The sequence below is a fragment of the Gossypium hirsutum genome, chromosome D13 (assembly GCF_007990345.1).
Source record: "Gossypium hirsutum isolate 1008001.06 chromosome D13, Gossypium_hirsutum_v2.1, whole genome shotgun sequence".
Taxonomy (NCBI): Eukaryota; Viridiplantae; Streptophyta; class Magnoliopsida; order Malvales; family Malvaceae; genus Gossypium; species Gossypium hirsutum.
The window spans coordinates 3,669,342-3,687,574 of NC_053449.1; the positions used below are offsets into that span (position 1 = coordinate 3,669,342).

General features: G+C 33.3%; 3 protein-coding genes across 3 annotated transcripts; 2 read left to right on the forward strand and 1 right to left on the reverse strand.

Annotated features, from left to right (window-relative positions):
• The first annotated feature begins 835 nt into the window (after positions 1–835).
• Positions 836–6,870, forward strand: LOC107894241 (transmembrane 9 superfamily member 1). The gene is made up of 12 exons (XM_016819503.2): positions 836–1,160; positions 2,463–2,655; positions 2,776–2,880; positions 3,620–3,637; positions 3,727–3,824; positions 3,907–4,059; positions 4,203–4,337; positions 4,436–4,602; positions 4,910–5,004; positions 5,100–5,473; positions 5,616–5,889; positions 6,317–6,870. The coding sequence occupies exons 1-12, from the start codon at positions 1,059–1,061 to the stop codon at positions 6,382–6,384; spliced, it is 1,782 nt and encodes a 593-aa protein (XP_016674992.2). The 5' UTR covers positions 836–1,058; the 3' UTR covers positions 6,385–6,870.
• A 1,556-nt stretch (positions 6,871–8,426) lies between these two features.
• LOC107894242 (ferredoxin, leaf L-A) lies at positions 8,427–9,405 on the forward strand. Its single transcript, XM_016819504.2, has one exon. It carries the CDS (start codon positions 8,760–8,762, stop codon positions 9,195–9,197), a length of 438 nt encoding a protein of 145 aa, XP_016674993.2. The 5' UTR covers positions 8,427–8,759; the 3' UTR covers positions 9,198–9,405.
• A 5,398-nt stretch (positions 9,406–14,803) lies between these two features.
• On the reverse strand, positions 14,804–15,727 carry LOC121225617 (uncharacterized). The gene is made up of 2 exons (XM_041109999.1): positions 15,666–15,727; positions 14,804–15,558 (listed from the first exon to the last, which is right to left on the reverse strand). Exon 2 carries the CDS (start codon positions 15,412–15,414, stop codon positions 14,872–14,874), a length of 543 nt encoding a protein of 180 aa, XP_040965933.1. The 5' UTR covers positions 15,415–15,558; positions 15,666–15,727; the 3' UTR covers positions 14,804–14,871.
• Positions 15,728–18,233: the final 2,506 nt, after the last annotated feature.

Below are 18,233 nucleotides of genomic sequence, written 5' to 3' on the forward strand. Positions count from 1 at the left end.
AAATTTCGAATAAGCCTTGAGGCTTGAATAGATAACTCGATTCACGAACAGGTCTGCTAACAAAATAGGTATGAACATTTAATAAAGTAAAAAAAGACTTGAGTTAATTAAATTGATAAGACTTATTTCATTAATTAAACTTGATTTGAAATTTTAATGAATCGAATTGAAACTACATTATAATTAATTATTAAATTATTTAATTCGAATTATTTATTTGACTTAACTTGAATTACTTAAAACATTACGTAAAGCAAGATGGGCCGTGTAGAAGTTTAGAGTTAGCAAGGAAATCTATGGGCCGAAGACCAGATCCTTTAAACCTGCATATCACAAGGAGATCTTCACCATTAATTCTCAGACAAGTCAATGTTAATAAAAAATAGGTTTATTAGATAAATTGGTATCTGAATTTGGTTTTAATATTCAATTTTGTACTTAAGATTTCTTTATCGTAATTTAGCACCTGATTTTGGCTTCAATGTTCACTTTGGTAACTGAAAATTTTCAATTTGATACTTGAACCTTTTTGTCTTAATTAAGTACCCAAGTTTAACTTTAATATTGAATTTGGCACTTGAGCAATTTTTTTTATCTCAATTAAGTACATATGTCTTTTTTACTAGAGCACATGTGTCAAACATTCATTAGGAAACATGATGGTGTTTGGCATGGGTACTAAATTGAACAGTGAAATCAAATTTAGGTATCAAATTAGAACTAAAATTTTCAGTTACCAAAATGAATATTAAAGTCAAGTTTAGGTTCCAAATTGTATATTAACCCTTATTAACAAGGGATCAAAATCATTATTATCTTAGAACGTCACTTAAATTTCATCCAAAAAAAAAATCATTAGAAAAGAGCGCGTTACCCGAAGGTCACCAATCTTAGAAAGAAGACGAGAAAACAAGAGAGCTGGTTCATGTAATTTAAAACAAAAAAGGAAAAAATTCTCTCCCAAATTTATAGTTCGAATTATAAAAGGGGAAGAGAACTCAGCAGCAGTGTAGTGTTTTGAATCGACCTCCGGTTTAGCTTCAGATCCGAGCACCGTCATGTCATCTTCCGTATTCTCCACTGTCCGATCAACCTTATCTCTTTTCGTTGTCGTTTTCATATTCTTTTCTCCGGTTTTGGCTTCTGAGTCAGATCACAAGGTAATCATTCTATTCTCCTCTTACCCTCTACTTTTAACCCTAACAGTGACATTTTAATTCCTTTTAAAAAAAATTATCGTGTAATTTTATTATTTTAATTTGACTCAGATCTGGGCAGTTTTTTGTTGTTAGATTTAAGGATTGCCATTGACTTGTAGAAATTTATGACTTACGTGTTATTTGTGGCATTTGTTATACAGAAATTGTTGTTACTGTGTTGCTATTATGAGGGGATCTCTGATGTACGGTTTCGTAATGTAAATTTATGTATGAAATGTTCGAAACATGTTCGGTAAAGATTGTTTATGCACGCTTGAATTGTATCATTTTCACGTTGAGGTTAGGCAGTAAGCTACGGTTGAGGTAAATCAGATTGTAGTGAAGTTGGCATGGATTCCTTCATGTTTAAATATATAGTTCTTAGCGTTTTCCAGCTTCTTGTTTGTTGGATTTATTATTAATTTTTTTAATTGGTTTTCATCTGGATCCAGTTTGTTTGATTGGATCTGCTTGAAAGTGTTAGACGGGTTCATTGCAGAATACTCGCGGGAACTCTTGGATGTCTTTGCATTTGCATGGTTAATATCCTATTATATTGAGCTGTCTTAGTTACCTTTTATAATAGCCAGAGAAATGTCTCAGCTGGAATAGTGAGGAAGAATATTATCAATGTTTTAAGCCTTTTGTCCTTTACTAGGCATAAGGTCATGCTTTCCTTGAATACACTGGGAGAGTAGGTTGGAAATTTGTTTATGCGACTTCTTATAAATGATATTGAATCAATAAACATTCAGGACTTTGACCAAGGAATTTGATCTGTTGTCTGTTCCTGAATTATCAGTCTAAGCATTTTGGCTTGGTTCAGATGCTCTTTGCAGACAAAGCTTGTTAGTTATCCCATGTTGAATTGAATTATCAGATGGAAATCAGTTACCAGGGAAATAGCCTCCCCGACTCATTTTCATTCATATATTTTACAGTTGGTGACTGGTGAGCTGAGTATTTTAATTCATGGATTTGAGTTGTTGGGGTGCAGGCTTCACAGAATTTCTCGAAGTATCATGCTGAATGCCAATCCTTGAGATCAATTTTACATCATCCTGTCCTGTTCATTTCCTTGTGTTCAAATAACAGTTCTGTATAAAAACTTACGATTATTATCTTTAACCCGAAGTGTGGTTGATATTTAGATATGCTTGTTGTTGTATGCTGTTAGATTTCTGTAATATTTTTATGTTGCGGTTCTCTACTTCGAAAGTTCTGTGTAAATTTTACCAATTCTCCTCTTGGTATTCCTTGCAGTATCAACCTGATGATCCTGTTACTCTATGGGTAAATAAAGTTGGTCCATACAACAATCCACAAGAAACGTATAACTATTACAGCCTTCCTTTTTGTCATCCGGGCACCAATCCGGCTCACAAATGGGGTGGTCTTGGTGAGGTCCTTGGTGGAAATGAACTGATTGATAGCCAAATTGATATAAAGTTCCAAAGTACGCTTCTTTTTCTTTGTTCAACACTTAATTTGGTTGCTGTAATTTCTTTCATAACTTTTCTGCATGTGTTTGACTTTTTATTTTTCCTTCTGCTCCTTTTGTTTTGCTCTTCATCAGAGAATGTGGAAAAAAGTACCATTTGCCAACTTGAACTTGATGAAGCAAAGGTCAGGGAGTTCAAGGATGCAACTGAGAACAGTTATTGGTTTGAATTCTTCATGGGTATGTTTAGCTTTTCATTATTTTATACAAAAGTTGTAACTGTGCACAAATAGAGTTAGAAAGATATTGATACTTGACAGCTCAGATGAGTACTGAAAATCGCTGGATTTTAAAGCTTTCGGAGGGTGTTGTTCTGTTTGGGGGTGTGAGTTTTGGTGGGCAGTGAAAAATCTGATGCCATGTATCCCTTCCCTAGAACACACCATTATGAAAATAAAATGTTCCATGCGTGTTGGGAATTTCAAGGAAATTTATGGAGACATGGATGTTGGGTGTGGATAAGTTACAGCCATATTACATGCATTGACACCTGTAATAGATGAAAATGATTTTTATGCAGACTTGTGTTTGGTAAAATTGTATACAAGGTTTTTCCTCCTCCTGATCTATTTTAAATAAATATTTCTATTGCCATCAGTCATCAAACTCTTATGTTTTCTTTTTTGCTTAATGCAAAGAAACAAAAGGTTTCTTATCTGCACTACAAAAATCTTATGGACCTTTATTGGTTGCATGGTTATGGATTGTTGCATAATGCAAGCTAGATCTACATTTTAAATCATTTAAGTGGATCTGAAAAGTGAGGATGCACGGGTGCTTTCTCTTGGTATGACATGTCTACTTGCCGAGTTTAAGGGATACTTTTGTCGATATGGGTTATTTGTTCGAGCACTTACTCTATCTTCCTTGCCTTTTTTTTCATGCCATGTTTCTGCGCTTCGCAATGCTGAAAGTTCAGATGACCTGCCTTTATGGGGTAAGCACTAATCCACTTTCAGTTTCTTTTCTTTAGTTTACTAATCCTTTTATAGCCTGTTACTGAAGAGTTTAATGTTAACTTTTTAGGCTTTGTTGGTGAGCTGCATCCTGATAGGAACAGTGATAATGGCAAGCATGTCCTCTACACACATAAGAATATTATTATTAAATACAATAAGGATCAGGTTTGTGATTCTAGACATATGTATAATTCAGTTCCATGTTTTGGTATCTGCTGCTGATATTGATCATAGTTCAATCTTGCAGATTATTCATGTCAATCTCACTCAGGAGAGTCCAAAACCACTGGAAGCAGGGAGAATATTTGACCTGACTTACTCTATCAAATGGATTCCAACTAATGTCACTTTTGCTCGTCGCTTTGATGTCTATTTAGACTATCCTTTCTTTGAGCACCAAGTAAGCACTGTTATTGGTGATCGTTCTCTTCATTTGACTTTTGTTCTTTTTTGCAACAAAATTGTGTTTACACGTCTTGCATTGGGTTATTCTGTTTTCTTGTAAATTTTATGAGAGCTTTAAAAACATACCGCAATATGCAGATCCACTGGTTCTCTGTCTTCAATTCATTCATGATGGTTATCTTCCTCACTGGTCTGGTGTCCATGATTTTGATGCGAACTCTGAGAAATGACTATGCGAAGTATGCTCGGGAAGATGATGATCTGGAAACTTTGGTGATAATACCTGGACCCTTTCTTTTTTCCTCTTATACAAGCAAAGTTCTGTTATCTGGTTATTCATGTTCTCCTTTCTATTTTACCTATGTTTTCAGGAAAGGGATGTGAGTGAGGAGTCTGGTTGGAAACTTGTCCATGGTGATGTTTTCCGGCCTCCTTACAATTTGGTTCTGCTTTCTGCCGTTGTTGGCACAGGAGCTCAGCTAGCATTGCTTGTTCTCCTTGTCATCTTATTGGCAATTGTGGGAACGTTGTATGTCGGGTATGTGGCTAGTATGAACTGACAATTCGTGACCGTTGTTAACAGTTGAATGTACATATTTATTCCTCTGCCTCTCTTGGATACCACTTTTATGCATATATAAAGTCAAGCATAAATGCATGGAGCTCTCGATGGGATCACCTTTGTTTACGAGCCTTCTTTTTTGTAGCATAGTAAATTTTGACCATGGTGTTTTATCTTGCCATTTTTAATTCAGAGTATGAATCTCTTTGCTGTTTGGTTTTCCCATTTCATCGTTCAGCCTTTTGACTATTGGTAATCCTGTAAACTGATTATGTTTGTTCAGGAGAGGAGCAATTGTCACTACTTTTATACTGTGTTATGCTTTTACATCATTCATTTCTGGTTATGTGAGTGGTGGCATGTACTCACGGAATGGGGGTATGTGCTTTGTCCCTTAATGATTTTCACCTGCATATGTTCTCTCTACTTGCGGTTCTTTCAATTTAAAAGGTTGCTTTTGTTTCTTTTTTCAGGTAAAAGTTGGATAAAGTCAATGATCCTTACAGCGTGTCTGTTCCCATTTATGTGCTTTGGCATTGGTTTCATCTTGAATACAGTCGCTATTTTCTATGGATCTCTAGCAGCTATTCCTTTTGGAACAATGGTGGTTGTTTTCGTAATTTGGGCTTTCATTTCATTCCCCCTGGCCCTTCTTGGTACAGTTGTTGGAAGAAACTGGAGTGGTGCTCCAAATAATCCTTGCCGTGTGAAGACCATTCCTCGCCCAATTCCGGAGAAGAAATGGTATTTGACCCCCTCTGTGGTGTCTTTGATGGGAGGACTTCTGCCATTTGGCAGCATATTCATTGAAATGTATTTTATCTTCACATCCTTCTGGAATTACAAGGTGAAGTTCTTTTTCCTAGGTTTTAATCATTTGACGAGGGACAAAAATCACATTTGCAGTTCTTTTTACCTAATGTTTTTGGTTGATAATTTACCTCATTTTGCGAGTCATAAGTTATTTGGATATATTATGTGTTTTGCAGGTTTATTATGTATATGGCTTTATGCTGCTGGTCTTCCTGATTCTCATCATTGTAACTGTTTGTGTGACAATTGTGGGGACATATTTCTTGCTAAATGCTGAGAATTATCACTGGCAGTGGACATCGTTCTTCTCTGCTGCCTCCACAGCTGTCTATGTGTATTTGTACTCCGTATACTATTACCACGTTAAAACCAAGATGTCAGGCTTCTTTCAAACCAGCTTCTACTTCGGATACACTTTGATGTTTTGTCTTGGCTTGGGAATTCTCTGCGGTGAGTTTTGAAATATATATAAAATAATCCATCATATTTATAAATAAGGCTGTCCACCCTTTTCACGCATGACATATTCCGTGGAAATGAGTTTATCCTTAATCTTCTATGTTTCTGTCTGCTTGAAAGCTTGAAATCTTGCTCAAAAATTTCTGGATTGTTTTCCTTGGTCGAAATTTTGGACAATTTTTGCGATTGATGTATTAAAATGTCTGTAGATCATACAGGATTTTGCAAGACATTGAGCATTTCTCTCTCTCTCTCTCTCTCTCTTTTTATTAGTTCGAGCAGTGGTTTTGTCTTGTTTATTTTCTGTGTTGCTGTTTAGCACCCTTCATATTTTGCCAGATAGTGTTAAGAGTTCGTGGCATCCTCTGATTCCCTACTTCATGTCCAGTATTCTAATTATTTCCATTTCTGTATTCAGGAGCTGTAGGTTATCTTGGTTCCAATTTATTCGTACGGAGGATCTATAGAAACATTAAGTGTGACTAGAACATTGCTGTCGGAAAGTAGAACCATCAGCACTTCTGCGAGAATTCTAGTTATCGAGGCAATAAGTGCTGAGAGGAAGCTCCTGATCAGGTACAGGGGAACCCAACGAAGCCTATATATTAAATCACGGCGTTTGACGGTAACATGTATTCTTGGTACCATGGAACAGGGAAAGCCCTGAGATTTTGTTTTGCTTCTGTTATAATTATTATTATTATTTTATTCCTCTGGCTGTAACTTGAAGCCCTGGTTTGTTAGATTTCAGATATTGTTTTATAATTCAGAAACTAGCTAAAGTATAAGACTTGTGTCATTTTTACTTGTTATAGATGTGTCCTTGACCCCTCTGCTTATAGATGTTGTCGTCTGTGTAGGAACTGATACTTAAATTCCATTTGGATTTGGAATATTACTTTTTTTCCCCCTGGGATAAAGGAACCTTTTAAAGTAATTCAGTAAATGAATGGTGTTTCTTTTCTTGGAAAATGTTTCTTATATTTTTCCAGGACTAATATAGAGGAATCAGAAGGGTTCTGTATACTAGGTAGACTGAGTGAAAACGGCATTAAATAGCGAAAATAATTACATGGCCTGTACTGTAATAGCAAAGGAGTTAGTAAAATCTTTTCCGATGCAATGTTAACGAAATATGGATGTTATGATATGAAAGCTGTGGTTGGCATAATTATTTAACTTTTTTTTTTTTTTGGTTTCCAAATCTGTAATATTTGCTTCGTTATTTTTCCTTGCTCAAAAAGAAATTGTCTTTTTTATTGTATGGTTTTGGTTTTTTAGACTAATTTCTTTTTCTAACTCTAATCTAAATTTTGTATCGCTATTTTATTTAGTTAATTAGATTCATCAAGTTTAACCGTCTGGCATACTTTTTCAACAGAAAAGGAATTGTTCTTAAAGTGGGTTTTCTTTTAAATGTATTTGATGTATATACCTGGAGGTGTGGTGATTTAAGATGGTTGACTTAGAAGCTAAAGAGTTGTAGGAAAGCTAGAGAAGCGAGAGTAATCAGAATATGAGCGTTTGAATCAGGTTGAATTGAATAAATTTTTGGTTTGATTAAAAAATATTAAAAATTAAAAAAACTTAATTTATTCGGTTCAATTATTGGTTCTATCAGTTTTTTAACCAATTGAACCAGTTCGTATCGGTTTTTGGGTAATTAGTTTAAAAGTCACTCTTTGAATCGGTATTTAAGTCAATTCTTAATTTAATTGGTTCAACCGATCGATTTAAATAATATTGGTTAGAAGAAGATTGGGGAATAAAAAAGAGATGAGGCTTCTTTGGAGATGATTAATGTCTTCGTCTTCTTTTTTTTTTTTGGTTCCCATGAGTCTTTAAAAGGAGGTCCTCTCTGACAGTTCGAGGTGCCATGTGTTGTCCACGCATTGGTCTCGGACTTCATACAAGCTAGTTGGCCTATAGGTATTTTGCTATAGTAGGTTGTCCTAGATAGGCTTTCAATACGAACTGCCGATGTCTAGGAATAGGAATTGAATATATGTGGTGGTAAACACTTTATCTATGTCAAGTGGCTTCGATGGTTCAGATTAGTAGGTTTCTTAGCCCACAAAGTTATCTTGGCAAAAAAATATTGACCAATGAGGCATGAGCTCGTAAAGTATAGGCATAATTATTGTCTTTCCACCGATTGAAGCGAGATTATAAAGTGACATTCCTTAAGACATTGGGTTTTTATGACTTGTCATTCAAGATAGTAAGGATTTCTAGAGTGTAGGTATCTGGATTTAAAAAGTATTTTGAGTATATTTAAGAAGATTGAAAATATTTGAAACTTGAAATAAATAGTGATTCGATGGGAATTTAGTTTTAGACAAATTTATAGTTGACTTAAATGATGTGAGAAGTGGTCGTTATTGAATGAGGTCATGTATCACTCTTTTATTGGTTCAAGGTATGACTTACTTGATAATGTGTTACTATACATTAGGACGCGTGTTGTGAAACTTCCCAAATCACTTTTGCTCTATAAGAGGGGTTGTTGGTGTTGGGTTTCATAATTCAACAGTTTTACCATTACTTTCTTTAAAATCTTTAAATACTCTAAACTAAAACAATAACTCATGGGAATTATCAATACAGTTGGACTAAATCCATAATTATACCTTATTGTTTTCCTTCTCTTTCTCTTGAATAAAATGCCATAGGGTTAAGCACCATTAAATTGATGGTAATGATAAAAAGATAATGAAAGCCACAAAATATTACGCCACGTGGAAGATAAGTCTCCATACAAACTACATCCTCTCGTTGTTTTTATAAACACAGCTCAACTCCTATACCCCCTTTGGCCTGCCATAACAATACACAGGCAGTCTTTTTTCTGAAAACTGAAAATGGCTTCCACCGCCGTCCTCTCCACTTCCACGGTCAGCAGCACCTCATTCGTCCGCCGCCAGCCAGTGAGGAGCCTATCCTCCCTCCCAAACTTTAAGCAGGCTCTTTTCGGGCTAAAACCCCAAAGAGGTGGGCGTCTTACAATGGCAGTATACAAAGTAACGCTGCTCACTCCGGAAGGACCTCAAGAGTTTGAGTGCCCAGATGACTTGAAGATCCTGGACGCGGCGGAGGAGAACGGGATTGATCTTCCGTACTCGTGCAGGGCTGGTGCTTGCTCTTCATGTGCTGGGAGAGTCAAAGAAGGCAGTGTGGACCAGTCTGAAAATAGCTTCCTTAGTGATGAACAAATGGGTGAAGGCTTTGTTCTCACTTGCGTTGCTCTCCCAACAAGTGATGTCGTCATTGAAACACACCGGGAGGAAGATGTCGTTTAAAGCAACTGGGTTTTCAGGGTTTTTTTTCTTGGGGGGGGGACTTTTAGTGTTGTTTAAGGGATGTGTTTATTTTTTAATGTTCTTGAATGAATTCCATGTTCTTTTAAGGTTTTTTGTTGTTGTTCATTTTTGTAGTCACAAAAATGGAATCATTGTAGCCCTAATAATCTTTATAATGGTTAAGAATCTCTTTGTTTTCTCCCTCTCATATTCTTCAAGTTGTTCCACCGTGAATGCTATTGTGGAGTTGCAGGGAATTAATTCTGGCTCACGACGAAAAGAGTCACTAATCCAACACCCCAAAGAAATGCAGTGAAAGTAAAACTCACCCAACCCATTATATCCACCAAAGTATCTCTTTTTCAATAATTTCATATTATATTAATATTTTCATTTGAATTTCAATATTTTCATCTTTAAAAAGATTAAATTCAAATAAAAATTCTAAAATTTAAGATAAAATTATTAATATAACATTAAATTATTAAAAAAAAAATTTCGTACAAATTATTAAACAGAATCCAAAATGGTAAAAGGATGGCGATTTTACTCCTCTCATAATAATAGTATATATTTTATATCCAAGTGGATTATGGGTGACGCTGACCAATACTATAATATTGTTATAATATTTAACCTTATTATACCGTTATTTTTACACTAATTACAGATAAACATACCACCTATCCAAATAACATAGGTTGAGTATCATACCATTATTCACGCTTAAGTCTTACTCACAACGAACCAAATATTTGGTTGAAGTGTGTAACCTTTATTCACGTTCATCGATCTTTCCCATCTAATCAAGTCATAGCCAACCCAGCGGATTCAATTTCAGTGAACTAATAAAAGATCTCTTTTTCAAAAGGCAAAGCTGCAATGGTGTCTCACCCTCTCTTTTTTCTATTTATATTACACTCTTTGATTTGGTATTTTTATTATTTTTGTAAATTTTATTCTATTCTATTTCTATTGAAAAATATTTTATTACTGTGAATCAAATAGTGTATTCTAAATCGGATTAGACTGAATCAGAAATTAATTAAGGTATTAGTCTAATGAAAGGTATAAAATTGATTAATTTGTGAACTAGTACGTACTAAGTGATTGAACTGACCTAAATTGATTCAATAAGCTAAATTTTTAATTTTTTAATATTTTTTTAATTTTAATTTTATTTTAACCCTCCACACTAGAGGTGTTCATGGGCCGGGAGGCCCGGCCCGGCCCGACGGTCCGCCCGAAATATGAGAGGGTTTGGGTAAAAATATAGGCCCGAAATATGGGCTTGGGCAAAAAAAAAAAGAGGCCCAATTAAAAAACGAGTCGGGCCTCGGGCACCACTTTTTTGGCCCGGGCTCGGCCCGGCCCGAATAATAAATATTTTTTATTTTTTTAATTTTAAAATACTTTTTAAAATTTTTATTTTAATTTTTAAAATAAATTTTTGGTATTTATTTAAAAAACGGGCCGGGCCAGGGCCGGGCTTATGATTTTTCCGGGCCGGGCCTAGGCAAAATTCTAAGCCCATATTTCGGACCAATCTATCTGAAAACATTGGCTAATCTTAGAGTGTTGATGACCATCAAGTTGTAAGCTTTTAGCTTACAAAAGGGTAAAATGTAGCAAGCCTTTACACTCCAAACTTTACACTAATAGGTTATTAAATGCACTTGTCATCATGTTTGAGAATAGATTAAACTAGCTAACGATTGAGAATGTTTGAGTACAGATGGATCTATTCAGAAAAAAGTTGAGTTGGCAGCGGTAAGGGAAATTGTCTGTGGTTAAGATGAAGCGTAGATTCTTGGTTATAATAGATTTATGGGTAATTGTCCTGTTTTTGATGTGAAGTTGTGAGGTATTTTAGACGGACTGAGTCTTCTTATTGAACAAGGATATGACAAGGTGCTTATTTAATCTAACTGTCTTGAGGCAGTCATAGCTATCCAGGTGAATTCTTCATAAGGGTCCAATTCTGCCTTGATCAAGAGGATACATCAAATGTATGTTCGGTCAATTTCTAGAGAGGAAAATAAAGAAATTGATCGTTTGGTCAATTTGGTCAAATATTGAACATATAATTTACTTTTGTTTGAGACTTCCTTGTTGGAGTGGATAGTCTTGTTTTTGTAATTACTTTAGTTATGTTTTTTTTTCACCAAAAACAATAAAAATAAAAATAAAAATAATACAACTTTTTTTTTAAAAACCAATTTAAATTTTAAATTGTTATTAAATTTTTATTTACTTTTTTCCTTATGAGTGTATCATTGCGATTTCTAATCTTTATCCTTATGCCTAAAACTACCCATAACCCCTCAACTTTAAATAAGAGGATAATGCACTTCAGCGCACTTAAACCCACATCCTCTTGTACTGGCAACAATGTCGATGCCAACTGGACTAAGATTCAATCAATTAAATATTAAATTATTTAAAAAATAAAATTATGTAACAAATAAATATATCTATAAAAAATAATATAAACTAGAAATCCTATCACACATAGCATATTTAGAACATAAATGTATGTTTAAAAATAACGGCGAGAGGGTAGTGTGACAGTTAAAAAATCAGTATAACAACAAATTTACCATCTCAGCTTTCACATATTATATCACTTTAGTCATAATTTTAAAAATTAACCCTCAAAATTTACAAACAATCTCAATTTGATACATCTCCAGCTAAAAAGTTTTGAACTTTGTATTGTTAAAAACAAAAAAACAAAACTTATGACTTCTTCCACCTATGATCTTAAATGAACAATCACCCTAACCCCAAATATAGCATATTTTCAACTCAAAAAGATTTTTTATTTTACAATTTAATACACCTTGACTGGCCCCCTTTGGTTTGGCTTTTAATGCCAGTGAGGTGCAGTTGGGGTAAATAACTGCTACCAACCTCACTGCTATGCTGTTTGGTTCAGCATAACAGTTAAGTGAAAATGTATTTTCATCACGCTAATATGTTAAAAATTAGCTGGAGATTTCAGCAGCAATTAAAATTCACTGGGGCAGTTGGTATTTTTAACAAACAAAAATATCCATACTTTTATTTATTATTTTACCATTTTATCCTTGAAAGTTAAACTAATTTCTTTTCTAATCTTATTTTTTTTTTCAGAATGCTGCTGAAAATTAAAAATAATTATCATTTTATCTATTAAATAATTTAAATTGATTATATAATTTATTAAAATATTTATAATAAAATATTAGAAGATACATTTTAATATTTTATTAAATTAATTTATAAATTCACATATTTTAATAATTTTATAAAAGTAAAATAATTTTAAAACTTCTATTATATATCAATTCTAATATGATATCCTTAATAGTCATTTTTTATTCTCACCTCACCGCTACAGCTGCGTTTGAATCCAAACACACTCCATTATTTTTAATCTCACTGCTACAGTATCCAATCTCATAGCTACAGTAACTAATCTCACTGTCACAACTATTTTTAACCTCACCGGAGGTAAACACACCGCCCATCCAAACTAAGGGCTAGTTTGGATGGGCGGTGTGTTTACCTCCGGTGAGGTTAAAAACAGCGGTGGCGGTGAGATTGGGTACTGTAGCGGTGAGATTGGGTACTGTAGCGGTGAGATTAGAAACAATGGTGGAGTGTGTGTTTGGATTCAAACGCAGCTGTAGCGGTGATGTGAAAATAAGAAACGACTATTAAGGACATCAAATTAGAATTGATATATAATAGAAGTATTTAAATTATTTTACTTTTTTAAAATTATTAAAATATGCAAATTCATTTAATAAAATATTAAAATGTATCTTCCAATATTTTAATGAATTATATAATTAATTTAAATTATTTATTAGATAAAATGATAATTATTTTTAATTTTTTTATAGTTATAATTAAATATTTTTTATAACAATGATAAATATTATTTTCACAAATAATAACATTATACTTGGATCTAATTTTGAAGTATCTAAACGGATGATTTTTAATAAAAAAAATATAGTAACATAAGACATAACAAGTTTCATTATTACTAGAAATTAGGATATGATACAAAATGTGTTTACAAATATTGATTCATTAAACTAGTTGCAATGGTTTCCCTTAACATTGTGATTTCAAGGTCACTTTCTCTGCTAGAAGAACTCAATTCACCTCTGTCAAACTGGCTTGAAGAGACTGGCATGTCCGGTATATTCTCAAATTCTCGAAAATCCTCATCATTTGACCAAGCATGTCTTCGAATGTAATTATGCAAAACCATTGTTGCAATAACTATTAAAACTTGCTTGTCGAATGAATAACTTGGAATATCTCTTAATATTGGCCATTTTTTTTCCACACTCCGAATGTTCGTTCAATCACAGAGCGTAACGAAAAATGGGCATGATTAAAGATTTCTTTTTTCCAGATACTTGATGATTACCTCGACGAAAATCAGGTAAATGATATCGTTCCCCCCTATATGGACCTAGAAAACCTGCCATTTGTGGATATCCGGAATCCACAAGATAATATTTTACTGCAAAAAAAGTAAAACATAATATCAAGTTTAAAAATAAATTAAAAATTTTAATATTTTTTATGTAAAAAGTAATTAAAAAATTAAAGTTCGACCTGGTGGAGGGTGTGGAAACTTCAACTCTTGCTTTCTAAGTGCTTGCAAAAAAATTCTACTATCATGTGCTGTTCCTTCCCAACCAGGAAATGCAAAAATAAAGCACATGTTGAAGTCACAAGCTGCCATAATATTTTGAGTTGGTTCACCTTTCCGTCCGATATAAGGTATTTGAGAAAAAGGTGAAATGCATGCTTTTATGTGTGTTCCATCTATGGCCCCAATACAATCCTTTGAAATAAATACAAGTAATGAGATAAAAGTTAGAAATAATTTATGTTTTAAAAATATAAAGATTGTGTAAATTTTACCTTAAAGTGAGGCCAATATCTTGTATCATGTCGAATATGGTTCGGTACTTCCTCGAATTGACCTTCAATGGGTTTAATCGTGTCTATTCCCATTCGAGCAAATATATGCAACATATCAGTAAAAATTCGACTAACAGTTTCCCCAGATCGTTGAAATCGCTCTGTTGCATTTGAATTTGATTCTCTATTTCCAAGAATGTACAATGATAATGCTAACTTCTCCATCGCCGATACTTTCCCATTCTTTAAGCCATAATTTGTTTGCAAATCATGCAACAATCTGTGAAATATATTTTTTGGCATCCTAAAACTAATCATGCAACGATCATCGTGCCCATTTAATACTTCGTCCACCCACATTTGACCAGTATAATTTGAATCCATACGCGGTTGCATAGTGAAATAAGTTTCATGGTGTACCAATATACTGCTTAACACATATTCTTCCTCATTATGATAATTGTTGTGCTCAACTTGGGTAACAATTGTGGCTATTCTTCGTTGAGCTTCTTCACTTAATTCAGAGGTATCATAATTCATATCAAAACTATTATACATATTGTTAAATTCATCCATAACCTGAAAAAGTAATCAAATGAAAATAAATCCTTTAAAATCTCGTGACATTCTATACAACACAAAAACTTGATTAAAAGCATAACATAAAAATACCAAACATAAAAAGTAGCATACATTAGTTTTACATATAAAAAAGTAGTATAGTTATATTACAATAATATTTCTAAGGAGCTGATGGTGGAGGTGGTTGATGGTATGGTTGGAAGGGAAATGAGAATGTTGCTACCAAGGATGAAAATGATGCAATTGGATTTTGTTCAGCATACTCACGTCGAAGCCACCAAACCCTATCATCTGGATCTAAGTTCAAAAACATTTCTCGTTTCACCGGTATTTGGAACATTTTGCTGGCAAAATAGTACAATTCATCTCTTTTTGGAATTTCATCTCCCAAAGCACGCAAAGCATCCATTGCATTTGAAATAGTATATTGAGAGTGAGGAAAAATAATTTCATTCACTGACTTCCTTGGACTAGCCATACTCTCACACAATTTCTCAATCTGAGTAGTTAATGTATTTCTTGATGATTTTCTACTTGAACTTGATTTTTTTCCCTTACCGTGTACAGCCCCAAGTGTTTGCTTTCTTCGATTAGGGATTTCATGAGAAGGGTTTGATGGTACCTCATCAGGGGGAATACCTTCATTCTCGTTACTATGTTCATCTGAATCACCAAATCCCTCATTAGGTGCATCATCTCCCATAGGAACCCCACTTGGAAGAACACCAGACGAAGGTGCCTATGCGTTCTCTCCAGTGGCTACAATGCCACCAAACATTTGCCACATTAACTCATTCAATCGTGGCTCAATTCCTTTCTTCTTAAATCCTTTAAAATCAGGATTTTCCTACATAAAATGCTAAATATTAAATGTTATACTAAGATTTTTATAATTGTAAATTATTAATTTCAATAAACTTTATGCATTAAAATAATGATAAAGTGAACACTAACCTGTATTTTTGCAGCCCACCATTCTTCGGTAGCATCGACCGTCTTTTTAGTTGGACACCATCCAATACCTGTAGATTCCTTAAGCAACTCCCTCCATAACCTCCATTCCTTTTTTAATGTATCCCACTTATTTTTCAATTGAGGTTTTCCATAATTTTTTTGTGTTTTTGCTTGAAAAAAAGCAATGACATTTTCCCATCCTTTTGAGTTTAGATGAGTTGTCGGTCTATTACCAGCATTGACTTCATTCACGCAAAGTTCACAAAATATCAATGTCAGCTCATCATCCCAAACAGCTTTTGTTGCTAAGCTACTATCTCATTCCACAAAATTTCGTGTCTTTACCATCTATTGTCATTGATATAATTCAGTCAATGTGCTAGCATTCACCAAGAAGCATAGAGCAAATATATAGTCTATAAGTTATATTAGACGTCTCCCAATGCTAATCTTTATCTAGCCACACCCAAAAAAAACTAGCACCTTAATTGGAAAAAAAAAACTGTTGTAGTTTCTTTCTGGATTTCTCTTTTTTGATTGTCTATAAATAGATACATGTGTTGTTAGGGCTTTTATAGCCGAATATATTACATAATATTCATTTTTATTTTCCCTGTATTTTTGGGCTTGTAAGATGGACTTATTTATTTTTTAATTTATCTGTTTTGTTTGTTTTTCTCTGGGCCGAATAAAATTGGCCTGTTACATAAGACAAATAATGTTATATTAGTTCGAATCCTCTAATTTTGATTGAATTAATAAGGTTAGAAATTTGAGAATTTTAAAATCTTAAGTTCGAATCCTTTAATTTTGATTGAATTAATAAGGTTAGAAATTTGAGAATTTTAAAATCTTAAGTTCGAATCCTCTAATTTAAATACTATATATGTGGCTCACTACTAGAATTATTTGGGACAGATAGTGGCCTTAATCTCTCTTGGCTAAATGGGAGAATTTAGACCATTTTATAATACGAGAAAAATGCAGACATACATTACAATAGTTAGGTATAAAATAAAGAATAGCTAATACGGTTTTACACTTGAAAAAGAAAGATAGTAAAAACTTTTGTAAAAAAATAAGATCTTTTCAAAATAAACAAAAAAATTACATAAGCAGAAAATTTTATCTCTTTATCAATGATAAGTTATAAGAATGGCTAAATATTATCAATCAAATTAATTTATTTTGACTCATTTACTAACACATGAGTAAATAATAATAATACTCTTATTAGACGGAGCATGAATTTAAGTTTTTTATTTTTAGAACTTTTTGTTAGATGAGACAATTATACTTTTACCCTTCTAAAAATTAATAATTTAAATTTAACTTTCATAATGTAGAATTTTCAACATTAATCCTTGACTTCGCCTAAATGGATTTTTTACTCTAGCTTTGTATAAATGAACCTATCCAAGTTTATTTGAATTTAAATTTGTAGTTGTAATTATATTTTGTATTAATTTGGTTGTAGTTATAATTATTTATTGCATTTGTAAGTTTCTTAGAAATAAAATGATTAGAAATAAGATGATTGGGGAAATTTGGGTCAAAATTGAGGAAAAAGCAGTGAAGATAATCCTGGGAAGTGAATGGGAAACTTCCCAATCCAGGTGTTGAATGCAACAGTTTTTTCCTTTGAAATGAACGACCGAAAGAGTGAGCTCTTTTTTTTCCTTCTTGTTGTTGATTTAATTTGTGCTTTCTTTGCTTCTTTTCATTTGGTTAACGAATCTCTGAATCTTTTCATTTGATTTAATTTGTGCTTTCTTCGCTTTTTTTCATTTGGTTTGATTTATCCTCTCCCTCTCTCTTTGTCTCACACATATGCACATCAACAGACGCAATTGTGTGTTCATCTCTTGTTTTCATTATAATTTATTGCATTTGTAAGTTTCTTAGAAATAAGATGATTGGGGAAATTTAGGTCAAAATTGAGGAAAAAGCAGTGAAGATAATCCTGGGAAGTGAATGGGAAACTTCCCAATCCAGGTGTTGAATGCAACAGTTTTTTCCTTTGAAATGAACGACCGAAAGAGTGAGCTCTTTTTTTTCCTTCTTGTTGTTGATTTAATTTGTGCTTTCTTTGCTTCTTTTCATTTGGTTAACGAATCTCTGAATCTTTTCATTTGATTTAATTTGTGCTTTCTTCGCTTTTTTTCATTTGGTTTGATTTATCCTCTCCCTCTCTCTTTGTCTCACACATATGCACATCAACAGACGCAATTGTGTGTTCATCTCTTGTTTTCATTATAATTTATTGCATTTGTAAGTTTCTTAGAAATAAGATGATTGGGGAAATTTAGGTCAAAATTGAGGAAAAAGCAGTGAAGATAATCCTGGGAAGTGAATGGGAAACTTCCCAATCCAGGTGTTGAATGCAACAGTTTTTTCCTTTGAAATGAACGACCAAAAGAGTGAGCTCTTTTTTTCCTTCTTGTTGTTGATTTAATTTGTGCTTTCTTTGCTTCTTTTCATTTGGTTAACGAATCTCTGAATCTTTTCATTTGATTTAATTTGTGATTTCTTCGCTTTTTTTCATTTGGTTTGATTTATCCTCTCCCT